We start from the raw sequence: 24,741 nt of genomic DNA, 5'->3' as shown, positions 1-24,741 counted from the left end.
GCGGAATAACATTTACTCGAGAGCAACAATGAGGACAGTGATGCTTCAGAGATATGCATTTTAATTCATCAATCCAAACGGTTCAACAGATTGCTGCTCATGTCAAATAAAAATGAGTCTTTTGCTTCAGATATTCACTCATGTTCTGTGTGATAGCATCAGTAGATAAGAAAGAAAGTTAAAGTGTAATTCTGGCGTAAAATCCTCCCATGGTCTTTTTTGACATTTGCACTTTTTATGTGTACGAACTGTCCGGACGTGGCTAACACTGATTAGCTTGGGGCAGCACGGTGAAGGCATTAAAAACGAAGCACCAACAGCGTAGTAAGTGAAGCCAGAGTTTATTAAAAAAGTGTTTTAAAGACTTACCTACTGGCCCCTGTACCAGCTCCTCTCATAGTAAAGTCCATTCAAGTGGATTACCAAAGTCAATCCCAAAGGAAGGAGCCCATTGGTGCTTTGTTTTCTGTGTAGGGACTCTTCTCATGCTGCTGCAGATGTTTGCTGTTATTTTCAGCACTATTAGTGGTTAAAAAAGACGTTTGAATGCCTTCACCGGGCTGCCCCGAGCTAATCAGTGTGAGCCACGTCCGGCTGTTAGCAACTCTGCAGGATTTCTCGGTTAATAGTTTATACATAAAAAAAACTGTCTCGACGGCTTACTTGATGTGTGCAAGTGTCAAAAAAGACCATGGGAGGATGTTACACCGGAGTGACTGACACTACAGGTGTCCTCTGTGACATTGCACATTTGACTAAGAGAAGTTTGAACTCCAGAAAAGAAATGATGTGAAATAAGATGAGGGGTTGTAGAAAAAGAGTGTGCTGGATCAGCAGCCTGGCTGTTTAACTCAGCTGACAGTGATGTTTAGAGAGACCACAGCTGGTGCAGAGACGCAGCAGTCTCCTCTCACACACAGAGTCGTGCCATTGAAGTCAGCGGTGGCCCGGATGGTTCCGTGTGACGGCCCGCTCAGACTCACGTCTCTGCTCCAGCTGTTGTGTGTTTGTGTGCTGTTTGTAGCCAAAGTATACTATTTTAAATGAGTGGATGTCTGAGGACCAAAGCTGTGTGTTTTACACCTTTTGTAGATTGTACACAGAGACTGTGAATGTAATTATGTGTTTGTGGAAGAAACTATTATTAAATGAACTTGTGTTTCAAACCTTGGTATGTATTTGGTATTTTTGGAAACTTTGGGATCTCTACTAGAATTTAAAGGTCCATATTGTAAACAGTGAGATACCAGTTTTTTTATTTATTATAAAGCAGGTCAAGGTGTTCTATAAATACTGGGAAAAAATTAAAACACTCAATCCACACAGAAATGCACACAGCCTGTTTTAAGCAACTGTCGTTAAACCACTGTCAGGACTTGTGTACAGTCGTGACAACTGTATTATATATAGGTAGCTACAGTGTTGTGACAGTCATTTCCCGGTTGCAGTGATGCTGCAGAGAGTGCACATCTGCAGACCTGATCACCCAGAAACACTGACCAATCAGAGCAAACTGGGGTCTTAAAGAGACAGAGGTTCAAACGGAGCGTTACAGACAGAGGGCTAACAAAGTTCTATTCAGACAGACTGTATGACAAAGCTAATGTTTCTGAACATTAAATCATGTTCACCTTCAATAAATCATCTTCTGATGAGGAATAAACCTTCAATAAATCATCTTCTGATGAGGAATAAACCTTCAATAAATCATCTTCTGATGAGGAATAAACCTTCGATAAATAACTTTCTGATTAGGAGTAAACCCTCCTGTCTGCAGCTAAATGGTGCAGACCTGCGCTGCTGTTTTTGAACACTGGTGTTAGTGGTGGGACTGGAGAGAGCCTGGTATTTAATTCAATTCAATTCAATTTTATTTATAGTGCCAAATCATAACAGAAGTTATCTCAGGACACTCTACAGAGCAGGTAAAGACCACACTCTATGATAAACAAAGACCCAACAATTCCCCCGTAGAGTACGGTGGCAACGAAAACCTTCCCTATAACAGGCAGGAACGTCAGACAGATCCAGCTCTGTGGAGGACGGCCATCTGTCTTGACCGAGGTGGTACGTCAGAGACAAAGTTTGAGAACCACTGCTGTAGTCGAAACCAGGCCTACTGGAGTCCTGGCTATAGGCTTTTTTGAAGTGGTCTCATCTGCCCCTGCACCTGGTCTTCCTTTGGACTCGACTGGACCTGGTCTTGGACTTGATTTGGACTCGATTAAGGTCTTGGTAGAAACTCAAAATACAAATAGGAACCTGATCGTGAGCACAATATGAGACCTTTAATGTTCTGCAGCTTTGAACCAAGTTTGGTTCATAAAGTATATTATATATAAAAATACCCTTCCCCCAACCGGTGCAGACAGATGTCCGTCCTCCAGCTGGCTCTGTTTCACGTCCCTGCCTGTTATAGGGAAGGTTTTCAACGCCACTGTGTACACAAGATTGCTGGATTAATACTGTATATAATAACTGTAGTAATTATTATTACTTTTATTAAAGATAGTGTGACTCGTTGCTACTAATGGGGAATTGTTGGGTCCGTGTAAATCATAAATAAGTCATAGAGTGTGGTCTTTACCTACTCTGTAAAGTGTCCTGAGAGAACTTTTGTTGTGATTTGGCACTATAAATAAAATTGAATTGAATTGAATTGAATAGTGGCTCAGTTAAATGTTGACTTATTCTGCTCCTCAACCCCTAGCTTCCCTACTCTCTGTGGTTCTGATTGGATGCACACATGTTCCCTCACATGTTGGTTCTATAGGCGCCACATATGGTTCAGAACGAGCCGGTCCATCCTCATAAATTACTATTACTGCTCTGCACGTGTGCGCGTTCCTACGTGGCTGCGATGCTCCAACTAGTGTGACTCAAATGTATAGGAACTCATTTGACTGGGGTAGAATTATGAAAATATTCTATTGTATGGCGTATTGTCTGCTTTCATCCCAAATATAAAGACATGGGGCGGCAGCAGCTCAGTCCATAGGTGGCTTGGCTGGGAACCGTAGGGTCGCTGGTTCAAGTCCCTGTATGGAGCGTGGACTGGTGGCTGGAGAGGTGCCAGTTCATCTCCTGGGCACTGCCGAGGTGCTGTTGAGCAAGGCACCGAACCCCCAACTGCTCAGGGCGCTGGTCACTGGCAGCCCCCTCGCTCTAACATCTCTCCTTGTATAGGTCCTGTCTGTGCATGTGTGTGTGTTTCGGGCCTGTGTGTGTGTAACATGATTAATAATAAGAGTGAAAAAATTCAATTTCCCCGTTGCGGGTTAAATAAAGTCATTCTTCTTCTTCTTCTTCTTCTATAACACATCTTTAATCCACATTTCCCCTGCAGCTGGCCTTGATCTCTGGCTCTCTAAGGGTCAGGAGTCATCATCATGGTTTGAGCTCTTCACCCTGCAGTTCTCTTTCTTCCTCTTTCTCCTCAAACCATCCTCCTCCTCAGGGCTCGCGCTGTTGCTGTGTTGGCATCTGCCTTCAAGTCGCTCCGCTCTAGTTTAAGTCACGTGCTCAGTCTGAAGGATGCGGATGCTGCGTTCAGGTGCTCCTGGTTAGCTGGGATTCCTCTCACCACTGGTCCATGCGTTCCGCTCCATTCTGGTAACCCGCAGTGTGGAGTTACAGTTTACTGGTCTATCAGGCAAATGGCACGTGGGAGACTTCACACTGTTTTTATGATGTCTACAGAAATGATGGTCTTTGTTATTACAACTAATTATCCATTATCCAATGCTGTATTCAGGTTAGGCTGTAGGGCTTTGACTGTAACAATAGAGTAAAGATGGATAGAGTGAATATGTTCTACTGCAGGCTGCTTTCAAAGTGAGTGACTCCTCTCACGTGATAAGAGTTAGGATTTATGGAAGAATGGTGTGTTGTTCCTTTGAGTTACATGACAAAGGGAAGATGTACATTTAACTATGTTTATTCTACAGGTGTGTGTGTGTGTGTGTGTGTGTGTGTGTGTGTGTGTGTGTGTGTGTGTGTGTGTGTGTGTGTGTGTGTGTGTGTGTATGTGTGTGTATTCTACAGGTGTACTTTAAAAAAACAAAACAAATATTAATGAAGTCACAAAACTGTCAACCTGAGATTAATAATTGTATATACAGTTGAACATATTTGTCATTTAAAATCGGTATCATATAGGTATCTGTCTATCTGTCTGTCCATCCATCCATCCATCTATCCATCCTCTTACGGAGACATCATGATTACAGTGGCGATGGAGTGGAATTTCACCAGGAAAGACATCTGGAAGTGGAACCCCCAGCAGATCAAGTTCCTGATTCAGGGGGTTTATGATGTCCTCCCAAGCCCATCAAACCAGTGCATGGGGCAAGACAGAAATACCTGCATGCCCCCTGTGTTCCAAAATAGGAACCCTGGAACACATCCTGAGTAGCTGTTCCAAGGCACTGAGTGAGGGTAGGTATCGATGGAGGCATGACCAGGTCCTGAAATCCATTGCTGAGGCAATCAGCAAAGGGATCAAGGGCAGCCGGTACACCCAAACCACAGCTAAGGCCATGAACTTTGTCAGGGAAGGGTAAGGGCCAGAGAAAACACCAAAGAACTGCTCTGCTGGTGTGCTCTCCACAGCCCGAGACTGGGTGATGACGGTTGACCTGGAGAGGCAGCTGAATATTCCACCACACATCACCCAGTCCAGACTGAGACCTGACATCATCTTGGCCTCAGAGGCCACAAAACAACTCATCTTGCTGGAGCTAACGGTTCTCTGGGAGGAGAGGATGGAGGAGGCTCATGAAAGAAAGAGGGAAAAGTACGAAGAGCTGGTGGAAGATTGTCGGAGGAACGGTTGGAGGACCAGGTGTAGGTGGGCAGTCAGGGATTTGCCAGTCACTCCTTGAGCAAGGCCTATGGCACACTGGGCATAACAGGTGCCAACCGAAGGAGAGATATAGGCAACAACGTGGAGGCAGCAGAGAGAGCCTCCAGATGGCTCTGGCTGAAGAGGGGAGAGCAGTGGCGGCAGTAGAATGCCACTTGGACACAGGCCGCGGTCTGATCAGCCTCAGTTGAGTCGCCTGGAGGAGGGTGTCTGTTGTAAGACCCGAAACACCCAGAGATCCCAGGAAACAACACTGATGATGTGTCCAAGGTTGTGCATCAGGAGATGTTTCTGTCCACAGTGTGTTGGTTGTGTCTAATCGTTATTGTCCCCTTTCTCATCTTTTTTTTTACAGAGACGTTGAATCAAAACAGTTAGTTATTTCCTGAATAGATGAGCCTACATAAAGAAAAAATAAATTAATTTCATTGTTATCAAAAATGAACTGATCATTTGCTGTACTTGTAGTTATTTCGTTGCACATTTGAAAATGTCCTACAGCACTTGAAGGCAACTACGAGCGCAGCCAGCAGCTCGTGAAAATAGGCTTAGCGCCAGGTAACCACACACACACACACACACGCACACACACACACACACACACACACACATCTGGGCTGCCCTCTCCTCTTCTCTCATTGGATGTTGGGAACTTTGGAAAGCCGCCTCCTTTGTGTGTCGGTGCGCAGACTGGAGCCTGAACGCCAGCTCCGGCACAGATGTTTCCAGTTTGACCTCCTCCTCCTCCGGTTAGTCTGGTGAGTTTGAATGACTTCTCTTAACCAGTCAACATTTTAAAAATACTGTGTTAGTTTTAAAAACCATGCAGACTCGTTGCTGATGCTGTAAAACACGCGCGTAATGTTTGGCGAGAAATGCTCCGTGTTTCCTGCATAAACTGCTAGTCCCGCTCGCGCGGAGTTAGTGCTCGTTGACAGAGACGTACAGCTGTGATGAAACAGTCACATAGAATATTCCAGGGCGTTATTTAGGCTCGTCTGTAAAGATGAACGTTGGGACACAGTGTTCTTGAAAGAGTTGGTACCCATGCTGACTTACATAAGACAGACACTCCCCCTTCTGAACAGAGCTCACGATTGCTGTTTTATCAACAAGCAAGAACATCTCTGATGACTTTATATTCATTAGATTGTTTACCCTTGAATGGTGAGCCTGCTCCCTGAGCCACTTTTTCTCCCAATGACCAAACCCGAACTGAGAAATGGAGGAAAAAGTAGATGTCTGGCTTTGTCCGTTTGTCTCTATAGTGCATCATATTTGTTTTCAGTTCTTTTTTTGTGGGACAGGAACATATTTCAAAAAGAGAGGGTTTCAGTGGTGTGCACAGACTTTTTGAGGGGCAGGGGCAAAATGGGAAAAAAAAGGGCACATATAGCGCGTTCTCGCCACTGAAGAGAACACTTTAGCACACGCTTTGGCTCCTAGAGGGCACTTTAGCACACGTTTTGGCTCCTAGAGGGCACTTTAGCACATGTTCTGGTTCCAAGAGGGCACTTTAGCACACGTTTTGGCTCCTGGAGGCCACTTTAGCACACGTTTTGGGTCCTGGAGGGCACTTTAGCACATGTTTTGGCTCCGAGAGGGCACTTTAGCACATGTTTTGGCTTCTAAGAGAACACTTTAGCACATGTTTCGACTCCTGGAGGGCACTTTAGTACATGTTTTCGCTCCAAGAGGGCACTTTAGCATACGTTTTGGCTCCTAGAGGACACTATAGAACACGTTTTGGCTCCTAGAGGACACTTTAGAACACGTTTTGGCTCCTAGAGGGCACTTTAGCATACGTTTTGGCTCCTAGAGGACACTATAGAACACGTTTTGGCTCCTAGAGGACACTTTAGAACACGTTTTGGCTCCTAGAGGGCACTTTAGCACATGTTTTGGCTCCGAGAGGGCACTTTAGCACATGTTTTGGATCCGAGAGGGCACTTAAGCACATGTTTTGGCTTCTAAGAGGGCACTTTAGCACACATTTTGGCTCCTAGAGAACATTTTAGCACACGTTTTGGCTCCTAGAGGACACTAGCACACGTTTTGGCTCCTGGAGGGCACTTTAGTTGCACGCCGTTGCACGCCAGTGGAGGGTTACACAGTCAGAGCTTAAACTTCTGGGACAGCTCAACCTCAAACAAATGGCGGAAGGGACAAGTAACAAATTACAAAGGGAGCATCAACGTTGATTGAAAAGTGTTGTTGTCCAGGATGCCCCCACCCATTGGTGCCTGAGGAGAAGGAGAGGATGGAGTCAGACAAGAGGGATGTACATCCAGTGCTATGAGTTTTTACAGACAAACTTGAGGTGAGGTCAAATTTGAGGTGATATTTAGCAATGCAGTAGATATGAGGAAGGAAAATCACCACATCTCTTCATCAAATCCTACAGAGTATCCTGCAAAGCTCAGCCTGGTCCATATCAGCCTCCGCTGCATTCCTGTTGAATACCTAACCAAAGTAAGTGTCTTGAGAAGATGCTGAGGAGGACAGCGACAATGAGGAGGGCCCTCCATGTGAAGGGAGATGTGTTGTGCACGATGCTGCTGCTGGTGCTATTCTGTCTGCTGCTCTATGCCCGCCAGGTAAGGATGGAACTAATCATAGCAAATATACTGTAGATGGATTACTGAACGGGGCTATGTGGCACAGGCCCAGGGGCCCTGAAGCATAAAATGTTGCTAAAAAACCCACAAAAACGTTTATAAAGAGACACTAAATGACCACAAACATACACAAAATCACCACAGAGACCCAAGACAACAACAAACAGACACAAAATCACTGAAAATATATGAATATACATGCAACATGATCCAAATATTAGATACAAAACCTACATGAATACACATACTGCCTACGCCTACTGCCTAGATGATGAAGAGACACAAAAACTACTAAGAGTAGATACAAAAGGAACACATCAACAAACAAGACACCATATACAATGACCATATAGAAACATAAAATGTAGAAAAATACATGCAAAGGGACTAAAAGGACACGCAGAACAATCACAAAATGACCACAAAGATGCTAAATGGTGCGCCCGGCGGCTCAGTGCTTAGAGCAGACGCCCCATACACAGAGGCTAAAAGTCCCCGCCGCAGTGGCCCGGGTTCAACTCTGACCCTTTTGACCACAAAAAGGCCAAAAAAAGAACCTTAAATAAAGAAAAGACACTAAATTTGTAACAAATAGACTCTTGGAGACTCTTTGGGTTGGGGTGTCTGTAGATTTGGTGGGCAGGCCTCTTACGTATATGTCTGTGCCCAGGGGCTCGTTGTCCCGTTGTCCGTCCATGACAGCATAGGAGGGGGTAGCTCAATATTTTTACTAAATTCTTAAAGGTGTCTCTTACCAACTAGAAGAGTACTGCAAGTTCATTTTATTAAGTAAAGTTCAAGTATATTTAAGTAGTAATTATACTTATATAAATGTACTAATAGTGTACTTACAATAATACCAATAATAATGCATGGGACAAATCTGCCCACTTTTAAGATCATAAGAGTATACTTTTAAGTATACTTAAAGTACAAGAGCAGTCAACGTTGAGTACACAACTAGTTAATGTCTAAGTTTATTTTTACTGCAACTATAACCAAGTGAACTTAAGGAATACTTTTAGTTTACTACTAATATACTCACTGTTTAGTTTAGTTAGTTAGTTTAGGAGTATATTACAAGTGTGCTTAGGTATACTTTCCCTTAGTATATCTCGATGAAAAGATAAGTATAAGCATGAGCTTACTTGTCAGTAAGTACTTCAGTATACTTTTAGTAAATAAGCCTATATACTGTATATGTGAACTGAAATGAAAGCTCTGCAATTGCAGGCCAGATTTTACTGTTGTGTCATACCCCAAAGCTCAGACGTTCCTTTATTTTTGGGTGACTCAGCCTCTTTTCACTGGCCTTGGTTGTGCAGCCCATAAAGCAGGCGCACTAGAGACTTCTGCCTGCTGAGCTGGCTACTTCTGCTTGAGTGCTCTGCTAACTTGAATAGGGATTCAATGATTTAATCAAGTGGCTCCTCTAGACTTTAAAAATGTTATGGTATGTTGTTGAGAACTAGAGAACACAACCCTCTCCCTCTCCAAAATGAGTCATAGAGTATGGTCTAGACCTACTCTTTATGTAAAGTGTCTTAACCCTCCTGTTATCCTAAGGGTCAATTTGACCCCATTTAATGTTTAACATCTCTAAATAATGTCATTTTTTTGCTTTATATTTATGACTTTTCCTAATTTTATGGGGACAACTCATAAAAAACATAAAAATTGGCACGATTATATCTATTTTTTTATTGTTCTTATTGTACATGTACTTGTCCCATAGGTGTTCCTTTGAGTGAATTTGATAATCTGGATGATTTAATCATTATTATTATCGTCTATTTTACAATTCAAATATTATATGAGGTCAAATTCATGCTGCTGTCCTTGATAACGGACGTTACTTTCATTCCAGATGTTACAAATAACACAAAATAGCACTTAAAATAACACACTTACTTTAAAACACACACACAGAAATCCATCCATGCAATTTAAGATCAGTAATATATTTCAAATAAATACATAAAGTACCCGACTTAACTTGAGTCACAAATTGGTTATGATCATTTTCGAGATGTTTAAATTGCTACGGTCAAATTGACCCCAAGAATAAATGGTGTTAGTCAAATTTGAGGGCAACAGGAGGGTTAAGATAACTTTTGTTGTGATTTGGCACTAAAAATGAAATTGAATCGAAAAGTACATTCAAATCCCCTTTGCACTTATCATGTCCCGTCGAATCATCAAATCCCATCCATGTTTCCAGGTGGTGCTGTCCTCTGGGTGGGACCGGCCTGTGTGGAAGCTGGAAATCCATGGCTCTACTAGTCCCAGCAGGACCTTGCTGGGTGCCAGCGGGGTCAAAGTAGGCCAGGACTCTCCAGGGGTATGACCTGATCGGATTCAAGTTATGAACGCGCCTGCTTGTATGCATGTAGAATCTAAATGTATCTTGCACTAAAAAAAGAACGCTGCACTATTTTATCAATTGATCAAAAGACTACAGTATGTGTCATGTGAAAGGTGGAGTCGTGACAAACCCACAGATAATTATGACCAACTCTGCAGTCCCCTTTAGCTCTACACAGGTTTATAGCCTCCTACAGGTCATTTGGAGCGTGGAGACATTTTCACAGTGTCTACTGCTGAGCGGAAATCACCCCCAGTGTCTGAGCTCTGTACAGCATGTGACATCCAGATATTTATAATGCATCAATGCAGAGCGTATTGATGTACACTAGAGATTAAAATTAGAGAACAAATTATTAATGCTTGATTTATTCTGAAATATTGTTGTTTTTTATTGTCCAGAATTTGATAGAATACCCTCTGTGTCTATACCACTGCTGTACTAGCATGTTTTTCAAATAACCAAGGCACTTCAACAAAAACCTTTATTTTGTGAAAAAGAAACATTGATCAAAATGAGAGAACACTTTCAGATCCCTCCCAGTTATTGGTGTTAATCTGCACCTGGTAACTTCATTGTTGGACACACCCTGTTTATCTGCAGCTCTCCTGGTTACTTTGTAAGATGGAAGCTGCTCTAAGGAGACAGAAACCCTGAGACAGCAGGTTGTCTAGATGAAGGCCAAAGGGATGACCCTCTCAGCCATCTGAGAGAGGTTGGGCGTTCACAGTCTGTGATTTCAAGAAGATTCAAACTTTACAAGGACACAGATTAATTTAAGTCCCTCAAAAAGGCCGGTCGTCCATGTAAAACAAGTGCACGAGAGGACAGGATTATGAGAAGACTCTCAATGGGGAATCGGTTCAACACTGCAGCTGGAGTTGGTCTCCAGTTCAGTTCTGAACAGGACAAAGGTCTGTCTCTGCACACAGTGTCTCATCTCATCACGACATTCTGGAGTGAAAGCCCACTCTGCAGTGACCAAACCTCTCATCAGCAGAAAGAATAAAAAGCTAGACTTGCCTTTGCTGAGGAGCATGTTGTGTGGACAGAGGAGAACTGGTCCAGAGTGACTTCAGTGATGAGAGGACGTTCAGTTTATTTGGGTCTGATGGAAACATTGTGTTGGGCGTAGGACTGGGGAAAGACTGAGCCCAAAGTGTGTAAAGAAGTCAGTTCCATTTGGAGGAGGAAGTGTCATGGTTTGGGGATGTTTTCTGCAGCAGGAGTTGGGCCTATGGTATAGCTACATGGCAGGTGAATGCAAATGTTTATGGGAACCTCCTTCAGAAACATGCAATACCTTCACTGCAATTGTCTCTAATCAGCTGCAATTTTCATGCAAGTCAATGTCCCCTGTCACACTGTGAAACAGGTGAAGCAGTTCCTTGAAGCTGAGAATATTGAAACAATGAAATGTCCAGAGTCCAGATCTAAACCCCATAGAGAATCTCTGGAAAATCCTTGTCTAAGAAACCCAGAATGGACGCAGATCAAACCAGAGCAGTGTGAGAAACTAGTGATGTCCTGTGGGCGCAGATGTGCTGAAGTCATTCAAAGCTGTGGCCTCTACACTTCCTGTTCATTTTTGAATCCTAGAGAAGAAAACATTGTTGAAATCTTCTTGTGAGCCTCACTGCTCACAGGACAGACGGGAAATGAGGGAGAGACAGCGTTGTCGGTGGTTAACCGTTTATTCCAGGCTTTCCCCAAACGTTCCTCAACATAAAACAAACTATACAAACGAGCAGCCGTCCCTCTGACGGCCGTGGTCAGGTGTCCGCTGCCTCTTTCTGGGTCGTCGCCGCTCGGGTCCTCTCACAGGACCCAGCCTACTGCAAGAGGCAGAACCAGGTTACAAACATGCTTATGTAGCTGACTGATTACCTGATTCTGTCCAGCTGTCTGATCACCGGCTGAGCCACTCCTCCCTCTCCTCCAGCAGTCGACACCTTAACCACACCCCACTGCCACATACCCCCACCGCCCGACTTAGGCCGGGATCCCACCGGCCGCAAGCCCACTCCCCCCCCCCCTCCGCGGAGCGGGAGAGAAAGTCAGCCACGACCATGCGGTTACCCGGCCTATGGATCACCTTGAACCGGAAAGGCTGTAATGCCAGATACCAGCGAGTGATCCGCGCGTTGGCATCTTTCATGCGGTGGAGCCATTGGAGCGGGGCATGGTCCGACCAGAGGGTGAATGAGCGCCCCAGGAGGTAGTAGCGGAGGGCCCCGACCGCCCACCGTATGGCGAGGCACTCCTTTTCCACCGTACTGTAGTTCACCTCCCGCTGAGCCAGCTTTCGGCTAATGTACAGTACGGGGCGGTCGATCCCCTCCACCTCCTGGGACAAAACGGCCCCCAGCCCACTGTTCGAGGCATCGGTCTGCAGGATGAAAGGGAGAGAAAAGTTAGGAGTGTACAAGAGTGGCTTCCCACAGAGGGCTCGCTTCACCCTCTCAAACGCCAGCTGACACGGCTCCGTCCACTGGACCGGATCTGAGGCACCCTTTCGGGTCAGGTCGGTGAGGGGGCTGGTCAGCTCTGAAAAGGCCGGAATGAACCTCCTATAGTAACCGGCCAGCCCCAGAAACCTCCTGACCTCTTTTTTTGTCTTGGGTGTTGGGCAGGCCGCAACTGCTGCGGTCTTTTGCACCTGTGGCCGCACCTGCCCGCCCCCCAAGTGGTACCCCAAATACCATACCTCCCTCCGTCCAACCGCACACTTCTTCGGGTTGGCCGTGAGCCCCGCCTTCCTCAGAGACTCGAGCACCGCCCCCACCTGCTGCATATGCTGCTCCCAGGACTCACTATGAATGATTACATCATCCAAGTAGGCCGCAGCATATGCAGAGTGAGGCCGCAGTACCCGGTCCATGAGGCGCTGGAAAGTAGCTGGGGCCCCGAACAGCCCGAACGGAAGTGTGACAAACTGGTACAAACCGTACGGAGTGGAGAAGGCCGTCTTTTCCCTGGACTCCAGCGACAGGGGAATCTGCCAGTAGCCCTTGGTCAAATCCAGTGTCGTGAAAAAGCGAGCCGTGCCCAGCCGATCCAGGAGTTCGTCGACCCGGGGCATTGGATAGGCATCGAATTTGGACACCTCATTGACCCTGCGATAGTCCACACAGAACCGTATTGACCCATCAGACTTGCGAACCAGCACAATGGGGCAACACCAGTCACTGTTGGACTCTTCTATTACCCCCATCTCCAACATGGCCTGAAGCTCCGCCAGAACAATTTTCCTCTTGTGTTCTGGCAGCCGATAGGGTCGTGAACGCCCGGTCACCCCTGGGGGTGTTTCTATGTGGTGGTGTATGAGGCCTGTGCGTCCTGGCAGGGGCGAGAACACATCAGCAAAACGCTGCTGCAACGAGGCCACATCTGCTATCTGGCTCGGTGAGAGATGGTCATCAAAGGGGACCGGTGCTGAATAGTTTGATTTTGCCACCTCCGGCCCCAACTCATCTCTCTCGATCACCGTAGTAGCCAGAGAAACAGCAGTCACCTCCCTCCAGGCTTTAAGGAGGTTGAGGTGGTAAACCTGTGATGCTCCGCCCTTGTCTGAACGCACAACCTCATAGTCAACATCCCCCACTCGCCGTGTGACCACAAAGGGCCCTTGCCACTTGGCGAGCAATTTGGAGCTAGATGATGGTAGCAATACAAGCACTTTATCTCCCGGTGAAAACTGTCTAAGTTTTGCCCCTCTGTTGTACAGACGCTGCTGACGTTCCTGGGCCTGGAGCAAATTCTCCCGTGATAACTGACCCAGTGAGTGGAGTTTTGCTCGCAGGTCCAGGACGTGCTGCACCTCGTTCTTGCTGGTGCTTGGACCCGCCTCCCAGTTTTCCTTGACCAGGTCCAAGACACCCCGTGGTTTTCGGCCGAACAGGAGTTCGAAGGGAGAAAATCCCGTGGAGGCCTGGGGAACCTCCCGCACTGCAAACAACAGAGGGTCCAACCATTTATCCCAATTACGGCTATCCTCGTGCACGAACTTACGAATCATGTTCTTTAGCGTTTTGTTAAACCGCTCCACCAGGCCGTCGGTCTGGGGATGGTACACACTAGTCCGGATTGAACGGATGCCCAGTAATTCGTATAGTTCGCGTAGTGTACGTGACATAAAGGATGTGCCCTGATCAGTCAGGATCTCTTTCGGGATCCCAACTCGGGAGATAACTTGAAACAGTGCCTGTGCAACACTCTTTGCAGAGATATTGCGCAGAGGCACCGCCTCGGGATATCGGGTTGCATAGTCCACTAGGACTAACACAAAGCGATATCCCCGTGCACTCCGGTCTAATGGCCCGATGAGGTCCATGGCAATTCTATCAAATGGGACCTCCATTAGTGGTAGTGGGCGCAACGGCGCTTTTGGGGTGGCCGGCGGATTGACTAACTGACATTCGCGGCATGATGCACACCACCGACTTACATCTGCGCGAATGCCCGGCCAATAAAATCGGGCCATGATCCGGTTCAGTGTTTTGTCATAGCCTAGGTGGCCCGCCATGGGGTTATGATGAGCCGCCTGGAAAATTGTTTCCCGACGGCTTTTGGGCACCAACAACTGGGTGAGTTCTTCGCCTGTCCGAGCGTCACGACTCGCTCTGTATAACCTGTCCCTAATGACAATAAAATATGGGTGAGTGAGTGCTGTGTTAGGGTGGACCTGGCAACCATCAATTTTCATCACTTGGTTAAAGGCATGACGGAGGGTCTCATCCCGAGACTGCTCAAGTGGAAAATCTTCCATGGGGGCTATCTGCAGGGCCCCCGGAGCCAGCCGTGCTTGCCCCGCCGGCCCCACGCCCCCCCCGACGGCGTCGGGATGCGGCACCCCCGTCTCACCACTAAGCACGGCACACCACCCGCATTTCCCTGACGTACGTGACCGCACCCTCATAGTTTCCCCCGCTAGGCTAGCAAACCCCGGCCAATTCGTGCCCAAGATTAGAGGGTGCGTGAGGCGAGTACTAACTCCAGCCCTAACTCTATGCTTTTTCCCTCTAAAAAGAATTTCTAGAGCCACCACCGGATAATCGTGAATATCCCCATGCACACACCTCACCTTCACCCACGATGCCTCTAGCAAAGCCCCCGGTCGAACCAAGCGCTGGTGGATCATGGTCTGTTCACAACCAGAGTCTAGCAGAGCTTGGTGTGTACCCCCCTGTATACATACCGGTATACGGTACGTCCCTTCCGAACCGGGGGAGGGAGCTGGCGGTCCCGCAACCCGCACCACTTGCCCCACCTCCATGAGGGGGCACTCCGCCCGGAGATGGCCGGGCTGCCCACACCGCCAGCACCCCTGCCCTGGCGTCTGAGGAACCCCCCGGGGTGCCGGTCGATCAGACACGTAGGCTGGGCCCTGCGGAACAGAAGGCAGTGTGTTATTAGTGGGCCAGAGCGGACCGGGCTCCGGGTGTGTGTGTGTGTGCGGGGCAGGGTGCGGTGCAGCGGCCGCCGGGAATCTCCTCCTCGGGGCCGGGGTGGGACGGCCCGCGGAGATCGCCGCTGGCCTGGCCTCCTCCCTCATGCTCCGCCGGGGAAGGGAGAGATGGTCCTCCGCGAGGACGATCGCTGCCTCGATGGTGGGGGGACGGTGGCACTGGACCCAGTTGGCGGTGGACGAGGGTAAGCCGGCGATAAACTGCTCCAGCGCCACCTGTCCAACGACGTCCTCGGCGGAGTGGGTCCCCGGCTGGAGCCAGCGCCGCGCTGCATCGAGGAGCCGCTGCGCGAAGGCGAAGGGGCGGCCGGCTTCCTCAAAAGAGAGCCCCCTGAACCGCCGCCGGTGTCCCTCTGGCGTACTGCCCAGCCGGTCCAGGATGGCTCTCTTCAGGTGGGTAAAGTCGTGGCGAGAGGCCGCCGGCAGGCTGTGCGCGGCCAGCTGCGCCACGCCGGTAAGCAGGGGGAGAAGCCGGACCGCCCTCTCCTCCTCCGGCCACCCGCACGCCTCCGCCGTGCCCTCGAAGATGTCCAGGAACGCCTCCGGATCATCCTCTGCTGTCATCCGTTGAAGGGCAACAGGCGGAGGCCGGCCGCGACTGGGCTCCGGGTCGGGCTGGGTGGCCGGGCGCTGCAGCAGCTCCTGCAGGAGAGCACGAACTTCCCTCTGGGCCGCCACGATGTCGGCCAGGGCACGGGACTGCTGCTGCTGGAGAGTGGTAGTGCTCTCCTGCATCGCGGCGAGGTGCTGGAGGGCCAGCGACAGCGGACTTTGGGCTTCCGTCATGTCCCTGTTCAGGTGCCAGATGTGAGCCTCACTGCTCACAGGACAGACGGGAAATGAGGGAGAGACAGCGTTGTCGGTGGTTAACCGTTTATTCCAGGCTTTCCCCAAACGTTCCTCAACATAAAACAAACTATACAAACGAGCAGCCGTCCCTCTGACGGCCGTGGTCAGGTGTCCGCTGCCTCTTTCTGGGTCGTCGCCGCTCGGGTCCTCTCACAGGACCCAGCCTACTGCAAGAGGCAGAACCAGGTTACAAACATGCTTATGTAGCTGACTGATTACCTGATTCTGTCCAGCTGTCTGATCACCGGCTGAGCCACTCCTCCCTCTCCTCCAGCAGTCGACACCTTAACCACACCCCACTGCCACACTTCTCTTCTGACAGTGGTTACTGTTCTCTCATTTTGATCACTGTTTTTTTCATGAAAAAAAGGTTTTTGTTGAAGTGCCTTGGTTATTTAAAAAAACATGCTAGTACAGCAGTGGGATAGACACAGAGGATATTCTGTCAAATTATGAACAATAAAACATTTCACAATAAATCAAATATTAATAATTTGTTCTCTAATTTCAATCTCCAGTGTATATGTTTATTAAAGCTATTCTTACCTTTCTGGCATGTCTCACAGCACTTAGTAAAAATTTGAACATGAACAACTCCACCTCCCACCAAAGTCCCACCCTCTTCCCCCTGCCTGACCTCTGATGCTCCCTCCTCCCCCGACGCTTACACTGAGAAAGTGAGCAGCACAAGTGAAACGGCTGGTTGGTTTACACTACCGGTGGCTGACGCTAATGTTCCTTGCACAAATAACATAGTATTACAGAACTACATTAACTGATAACTGAAAATCTGAGGCCATCTCATCTCAATTTAGCTCTGGATGAAGCTGCATTAGCCTCCACCATCCCTGGAAAGCAGAGCAAATGTTGACTCGCATCTTGCCTGCCTGACGCATCAGTCTCTCACAGACAACTCGCTCTGCAGAGAGGCGCGCCACTCGCAAGCAGTAACAGTGGTAGGAAACTGGAAGGGCTGCTGCGACCATGACAGGCAGGAAGCTTGTTGTTCAGACTTTTATCAGAAATAAGAATTGAATAGTAATTTGTTTTAACACCTTGTGGATTTCTTTTACATTTTAGTGTGCCATACGCTTATTAGGAGCATTTTAAGATTCAAAAGAAAAGTGTAAAAATGCCAGAAAGGTAACAACTGATTTAAGATGACATCTACTTGCTATAAAAAAGTCTTCTGTCTCCTGTCTCACATCATTTTTCCTAATTGGCAGATTCCATCCAGCTCTTCAGAGCCACAGCTGCCTCCCTGTAAGCCCCAGTCCAAGTCCAAACCTCCCAAGTCCAAGTCCAAACCTCCCCAGTCCAAGTCCAAACCTCCCCAGTCAAAGTCCAAACCCCAGGTCAAATCCAAGTTGAAATCCAAGTTGCGACAGAAAAATGCTGTTCCGACGAAGAGTGCTGGCAAGCCCCTGCCCACGATGCCACCATTTGACTTTGAGGGCTATCTGAGGGAAAAGGACAAGAGAAAGTTTAAGCTGCTCATAGACCAGCCAGAGAAATGTCACATCGGAGGAGAAGAGGAGGAAGGAGGAGGAAGTCAAGAGTCTACTACTGCTCCTTACATGCTCATTGCGGTGAAATCCATCCCTGCAGATTTTGATAAGCGGCAGGTAAAATATGCCATGTTGTATGAACCAAAAAAAGTATGTCACTTTGAATGTGATGTGAGTCAGTGCAGAAATTAGGCTGCAGTTTGGGGGTAATAAAATAAATACTGAGCATTTGAATATCAATAATACACCTGCTCAGAAAAAGGGGGAACACTTAATGGTCACAGTATAACAGCAAGTCGGTTAACCTTCAGGGATATCAATCTGTCCATTTAGGAAGAACAGGTGATCGTGAATCAGTTTCATTTGCGTCTTCCTAGTATCCTTGTCACTACTGGTAGCAGGAGACGGTACCTGCAGCTCAATCCAGTTGCACTGTTAATTCAGCTCCTCCAGGATGGCACATCCATTCCTGCCCCAAGAAGGTTTACTTTGTTTTCCAGCACAGTCTCAAGAGCATGGAGGAGATACCAGGAGACACGTGGAGAGTTGGACAGGACCATGGAAGGGCATCAATCCCGCAGCAGGACCGGTATCTGCTCCTTTGTGCGAGGAGGAAAACATAAAAAAGAGACTCAAAAAGGAGATTACCAGATTTTATCAGTTTGTTCTCGAGAAGAAGCCCAGAGCAATATTTCATCTCAGTTATATAATGTTCAACAAATATCTTACAGATATGCATAGACCTCACCTGTTCTCCCAGATAGTCCTGTCTCAGATATTACTTGAACATGTTCTTTGTACAAGTTCTTCAGATTAGTTCATCACGGTAATGAATGTTTGTTATCAGCAATAAGCTTCTGGGAAATGTCCTTTTGTTTGTCGCTCATATCTCCACAAAAGTTTAATCCAACAAACACTGTTCGAGTCCTACAAAATGACCTCCAGCAGGCTGCTGGTGTGCATTTTTCTGACCAAACTGTTAGAAACCAACTCCATGAGGGTGGCATGAGGACCCAAAACTAGCCTGGTACAAAAAAATTCATCTACCTCCAGTGTTGTCATGGAGATATGACCTAAACATACAGACTAGAGAGTTTTTTTGTCCCAGGCCTTAAACAGGTTTAATGATGCTGTGAAAACGGCCTGTTTAACATGGGGGTCAATGAGAAACTGCTCTATTATGAAACCTGCCCCTAATGGACACTCAGAGAACTGCAGTTTTTGGGTACTTCCTGATTGGATCAACCAGGAAGTCGCTGTGGTGGGGGCTTGGTTCAGACTGAGCACATGTGATAGGTATGAAAGAGTGAGCATTTTGCTGCCTGTAACATCATCCAGCATGACCGCTTTGGCGGTGGGTCAGTGATGGTCTGGGGGGCGTCACACAGACCTCCCCTGACTGCTGTTAGGTACCGGGATGAAATCCTCAGAGATATTGTCAGACCTTACTCTGGTGCAGAGAGCCCTCGGTGCCTCCTGCTGCAGGATAATGCCCGGCCTCATGTGACCAGAGTGTGCAGACAATCCCTGGATGAAGGCATTGATGCCATTGACCGGCCCTCTTCTACCCCCGACCTAAATCCAATCCAGCACCTATAGGATGTTATGTATCACCACCGCAAAATACCGCCACAGACTGTCCAGGAGCTCACTGATGCCCTGATCCAGGGTCTGGTTGGAGATCCCCGGGGACACAATCCGCCAACTCATCAGGAACATGCACAGACGTTGTCTGGAGTGCGTACAGGCACGCGGTTGGATCAGCCTGTGATTTCAACTATTCACTTAGATTTTCAGTGTAATTTGGAATCCTGCTCTCAGTGGGTTGATAATTTTGGTTTCCATTCCATCAGTAAAGATTTTCAACTTAATAATCCGTTCATCAAGATCTGATATGTGGTTTAAGATCAAATGACTATAATGCAATGTGAAAGGAGTGACTCGTCGTGACCAGCACCCAGACAATTATTACCAGACCTATTTAGTGTCTGAAGGCTCGTTGTTTGAGACTAGGACAAAACTAGATTTAAAAGCAGAGTGACATTTGTCATGTGTCATAAACATGTCTTCAAAAGAATGCTAATGCCGCTCCACGTCTGTTCCATATGTAAATTAGTTGTTTGCTTATTTACACATTGGTCCAAAGTATCAGTATTCACTCAGTCAAGTTGCTGGTCCAACAAAAAAAATTGCTTTCTCTTTGCACTTTTCCCAATTGTTTTTAGGTGGTACGTCGGACCTGGGGTAAAGAGGGACTTTTCAAAAATGGTGTGTCCACCCGTACTGTTTTCCTGCTGGGGGTTCCCAGGAATCGGACTGCTCTGCCTCTGTGGGATCGGCTCTTGACCTACGAGAGTGAAACCTTCAGGGATATCCTGCTCTGGGACTTTGAAGACACCTTCTTCAACCTGACACTGAAGGAAACACATTTTCTGGAATGGGTTAACAGCAGCTGTCCTCATGTCAAGTCAGTGTTTATAAGCCTAAATCAGGGGTGGATGTGATTCTCAGCTTCATGTGACTCATATCTGAGGCTGTTCCTATGATCTCTTCTCATACAGATTCATCTTCAAGGGTGATGCTGACGTGTATGTGAATGTGGAGAACATACTAGAGATGCTGCAAGGTCAAAAGCCAGACAAGGATCTGTTTGTTGGGGATATTATTATCCATGCTAAACCCATCCGCCGGCGCAGCTCCAAATACTATGTGCCAGAGTTCGTTTATGGAGGGGGCTTGTACCCGAATTACGCTGGAGGAGGAGGGTTTGTCATGTCAGGACATACCGCTCGGAGACTTAGCTCTGCCTGTCAACAGGTACTTCAAAGCTGGACAGTTTCAATATTTTAGTCTGTTTTTAGAATTCTTCGATCTAAGATGTGTTTTTTTTTTCACTTCCAGGTGGAGTTGTTCCCCATTGACGATGTCTTTCTGGGAATATGCCTCCAGCTGATTGGTGTCAAACCATCACGCCACCAGGGCTTTCGGACGTTTGGAATTCCCCGACCATCTGCAGCGCCCCACCTTCAGACGTTCGACCCCTGTTTTTACAGGGAACTCATGGTTGTTCACAGTCTCAGTGTTCCTCAGATCTGGCTCATGTGGAACCTCCTGCACGACCCCAAACTGAGCTGTCACAACAGAACCAGCCCGACATCCTGGCCCTTTAAGTGGAAGGAAAAGGTTGAAGCGACGGCAGGACAGGAGACCGACTACGGTGAGAAGCAGGTGTTTGTCACGCATTAGCGCCTCCCTGTAGGCACCAGCAGGATCTGCAAGAGCCCTGGTGGGGACAAAATGGTTATTAAAGCAGCATCTGTGGCCAACTTGAAAGGCTTGTGACATGTTCAAACGCACAGTTGAGTCATTGGAGACTTTATCCAAGCAACAAGATCATCTTTGGGGAAATGAACTGGCAAAAGCCTAATGTGCTTCAGATTGTTCAGTGAAGAGAATTTTTGGCTTTTGCCATCCAAGCCCATCTGTGTGTTAATTAGGATTGCAGTAGTCTGACTCACAGGATGTAGACTGTTGGCAGGGTTTCCCCTGTGAAGTTGGGCTTGGCGGCAAATGTCTCTTTTGACACCAGCGACAGACTGATGGCAGCATTAACGTTTCTGTGAAAGGATTCCATAGGGCCCTACATTAGGTCAATGCTAAAAGCTGGCTGGGGATTTGAAAATATGACTACATCTTGGTTTCTAACCAAGCTGCCCCGCTGTAACTGCAGTTTTAAAAACGTCCTAACAGTACATAACAATCCCAGATGCTTAGCCAGGTGGGCCCTTGGGCGTGCAATACACTGAGGAAACCGTGGTTGGGATAAAGCCTGCCACATAATTCAAACAGAACTATCATCTCCTCATCTCAGCTATCTACAAAGGCACCATTGGCTTAGCGTCGCCCAAGAAGAGTGTGATTGGATAAAGAGGTTTCAAAGCCAGAACGTTTTTTTTCCCCCATCCCAGAATGTTAACTCATGCAGCCACACTTTTCTCCACCAGTTTCACAGTATACTATGGTATAAAAGTGTTGGTTATAATACCATGTACATTTGCTTAAGAAAATATATTAATTATTTTATTTATTTTCAAAAGGGACTTCTAAATCTAATCTAAATGGTTTCAAGTTTCAGTGATAATTGAAAAGCATGTCTTATCTGTTAATTCTCCCAGTCCGGAACTCAGTTTTTAGATTATTCCGGCTCCACAAGTTTGCAGCATGCCCTGTCTAAAATGTCAACGAAAGTGTAAAATAATTTGTGTATCCACATCATGATTTGGATCTGCTCCAAAATGTAATGGGTTCTTCCATGAGCCTGGCTGCACCCATCCACCAAGTTTCAGGAATATCGGGCCAACAGGTTTTATATAATCCTGCTGACAGGCAGACAAACATTACCACATTACCTAGATAATAATAATAATAATGATAATAATGATAATAATAATGATAATAATAATAATAGTGCATACTGTGATACTTTCTGAGGCGGTTGTGAAAATCTCATACCGCTGCAACCCTAGTGTTAATATAGTGTTGGTGATCAACCATTCCAAAGAAGATTGTCAGAAGACTTTTGAATGTGTACTCTTCAGAATGTATTGTGTTATAATTGTTTACACATTATGACATTAAAGTACACCTTTGTCATTCTAAGTAGTAGACAGATATTTATAACCTCATAAATTCCCATCAAATTCTAATCAAAGCCCCGCCCACCTTCAACCCAAGCAGAGGTCTAATCAGCCAGAAGAACTGAAAACACCTGTGTGGGTGTTCAGGGGCTTTAAGGTGTCATTTCAGCGTAAAATCATCCCACAGTCTTTTTCAACACTTGCACACATCAAATAAGCCTTCGAGACAGTTTCTTTTTCATGTATAAACTATTTGACGGATAAATACGGTCACTTACAGCTAAAAATAACATCAAACCTCTGCAGCAGCATGAGAAGAGTCATTACACAGAAAACAAATCACCAATGGGCTCCTTCCTTTGGGATTGACTTTGGTAATCTACTTGAATGGACTTTACTATGAGAGGAGCTGGTACAGGGGCCAGTAGGTAAGTCTTTAAAACACTCTTTTAATAAACTCTGGGTTCACTAACTACATTGTTGGTGATTTGTTTTGTGTGTAGGGACTCTTCTCATGCTGCTGCAGAGGTTTGGTGTTATTTTGAGTAGTATTAGTGGTTAAAAAAGACGTTTTAATGCCTTCACCGTGCTGCCCTGAGCTAATCAGTGTTAGCCAAATCCAGCTGTTGGCGACTCTCCGGGATTTCTCTGTTAATAGTTCATACACGAAAAAAACTGTCTTGTTGGCTTATTTGATGTGTGCAAATGTCGAAAAAGACCATGGGATGATTTTACGCTGGAATTTCACTTGAAGCTCCACAAGGACAGCACAATGCCATGTGGTTAGCTGGTTTAACCCTATCCAAGCACAAATGCAACCGTGTGTCTGAGACCTCGACATTGTTAATATAGTCACTCTCATGGGACTGTTCCTGCAACGTAACGTGAGACGTTTTTCTGTTCTCACCGTGAATCACTAGCAGAGATGAAGGCACAAATGGACAGTTGCATTATCTGTTCCCTGGAGGAACACCAAATGAAGCCTAAATGGGAACCAGCTGTGACACACACACTAACACACACACACACCCTCTGTTGAAAAGCCTTATGTATGAGCATTCAGAATGTGTACTTTCATGTGAACAACACTATTATTACTATAATTATAATGATTTGTTTTACAAAACTCTGTGTTTTATGTCTTTACTGTCATCTGTTTTTGTTTTATATATTTCTGCTATTGCAACTGTGAAACATGTTCACAGGTGGAATGGATCACATTTCGGTGTTTATAGGTGTGAATGCTCTGGACTCTGCAGTAACAGCCCGTCCACCACACTGGCCCTAACTGAAATGTCTCAACAGTTATGGGATGGATTGCCATGAAATTCAGCACAGACATCCATGGTGCTGAGAGGGTGTGGTCTAACTTTGATAATCCCCTGACTTTTCCTTTAGGGACTTGATAAGATCGATATTTGTGGTTTGGAGTGAAATGTCTCGACAAAAATTGAATGGATTGCCATAAAAACTGGTCCACACGTTCAAGATCCTCTCAGAATAATGGTGACTAATGACAGTGGTGATACCCTGACTTCTCATTTTTATCTGCCATCATAAGGTAAAACATTTAACTGGCTTTTACATATTTGAAGTAATGTTGGTTTTAAGTCAAGTGCTTGTCGTGCTTTCTGAACTACTTGTCTGACTGGCAGCAGTTTTTATCAATAACTAAAAGCGTTCCACAATGTTCAATCCTAGGTCCAGATCTTTTTACTTTTTACTTTATTCAATGTTGTACTCCTTAAGAATGGAGATACCTTGGTTCTAGCGGCCTCTTTGCCAGTAGGATGTAATTACAGGCTTTATTGAAACACATTAGCTGTGTTCCAAATCGTTCCCTATCACAGAAGCAGTGCACTGTATAGTGTGTACGCCATTTTGTAGTGGTGGTTGAGTTCTCCATGGTTAATTTCATTCACTATATAGTCCACTATAAAATACCCACAATGCACAGCTAATTTGAGTGTACATATGATGTACACTACATTTTACTCCCATATACCACAATGCAATGCAGTCGTGTTTTACCGGAGGAGAAGAAGAAGCAGAAGAGGTGCTAAAGGTAGCATTAGAGCTAACTACAGTTATCAACAACCGTTCCTCACAAGCTAACTACTGTTACAACTGTAACCTTAGACCGTTACTTCTGTTACTGGCTCGTGAAATAACTGAAGCTCACAATCAGAACACACAACCATTGTTAACTAAACCACACTTTAACTCCATTGAAATTTCAACAAATTATTTGTATATTTGTATAAAACATGGACAAATACATAAAGTGAATGAATTCCATAGAACTTTATTATTTAGACAGTCTTTGGAAAAAGAACATAAAGTACTTTAAAGTAGATTTTTTTGAGAGGCTCAAGTTCATGGTGCATAATCTGCCATAGCAATAGCAGCATTTGAGATATGGCAGGCATTGTC

At 46.2% G+C, this 24,741-nt stretch overlaps 1 protein-coding gene across 1 annotated transcript; it reads left to right on the top strand.

Annotated features, from left to right (window-relative positions):
• The first annotated feature begins 7,132 nt into the window (after nt 1-7,132).
• b3gnt9 (UDP-GlcNAc:betaGal beta-1,3-N-acetylglucosaminyltransferase 9) lies at nt 7,133-23,266 on the top strand. Its single transcript, XM_083916281.1, has 7 exons — nt 7,133-7,184; nt 7,269-7,461; nt 9,704-9,823; nt 17,390-17,788; nt 19,897-20,138; nt 20,233-20,488; nt 20,573-23,266. The coding sequence occupies exons 2-7, from the start codon at nt 7,354-7,356 to the stop codon at nt 20,915-20,917; spliced, it is 1,470 nt and encodes a 489-aa protein (XP_083772407.1). The 5' UTR covers nt 7,133-7,184; nt 7,269-7,353; the 3' UTR covers nt 20,918-23,266.
• The last annotated feature ends 1,475 nt before the right edge of the window (nt 23,267-24,741 follow it).

Source organism: Echiichthys vipera (genome assembly GCF_963691815.1).
Source record: "Echiichthys vipera genome assembly, chromosome: 7".
NCBI lineage: Eukaryota > Metazoa > Chordata > Actinopteri > Perciformes > Trachinidae > Echiichthys > Echiichthys vipera.
The sequence above is the reverse complement of the archived record's forward strand: the minus strand, read 5'-3'. Positions and strand labels throughout refer to the sequence as shown.

Bases quoted from the DNA above. Each gene is read 5' to 3' on its own strand.
- b3gnt9 (XM_083916281.1), top strand. From the start codon at position 7,354: ATGCTGAGGAGGACAGCGACAATGAGGAGGGCCCTCCATGTGAAGGGA. The intron at 7,462-9,703 runs GTAAGGATGGAA...CCATGTTTCCAG, and splicing joins TGCTGCTCTATGCCCGCCAG to GTGGTGCTGTCCTCTGGGTG. The intron at 9,824-17,389 runs GTATGACCTGAT...CCTAATTGGCAG, and splicing joins TAGGCCAGGACTCTCCAGGG to ATTCCATCCAGCTCTTCAGA.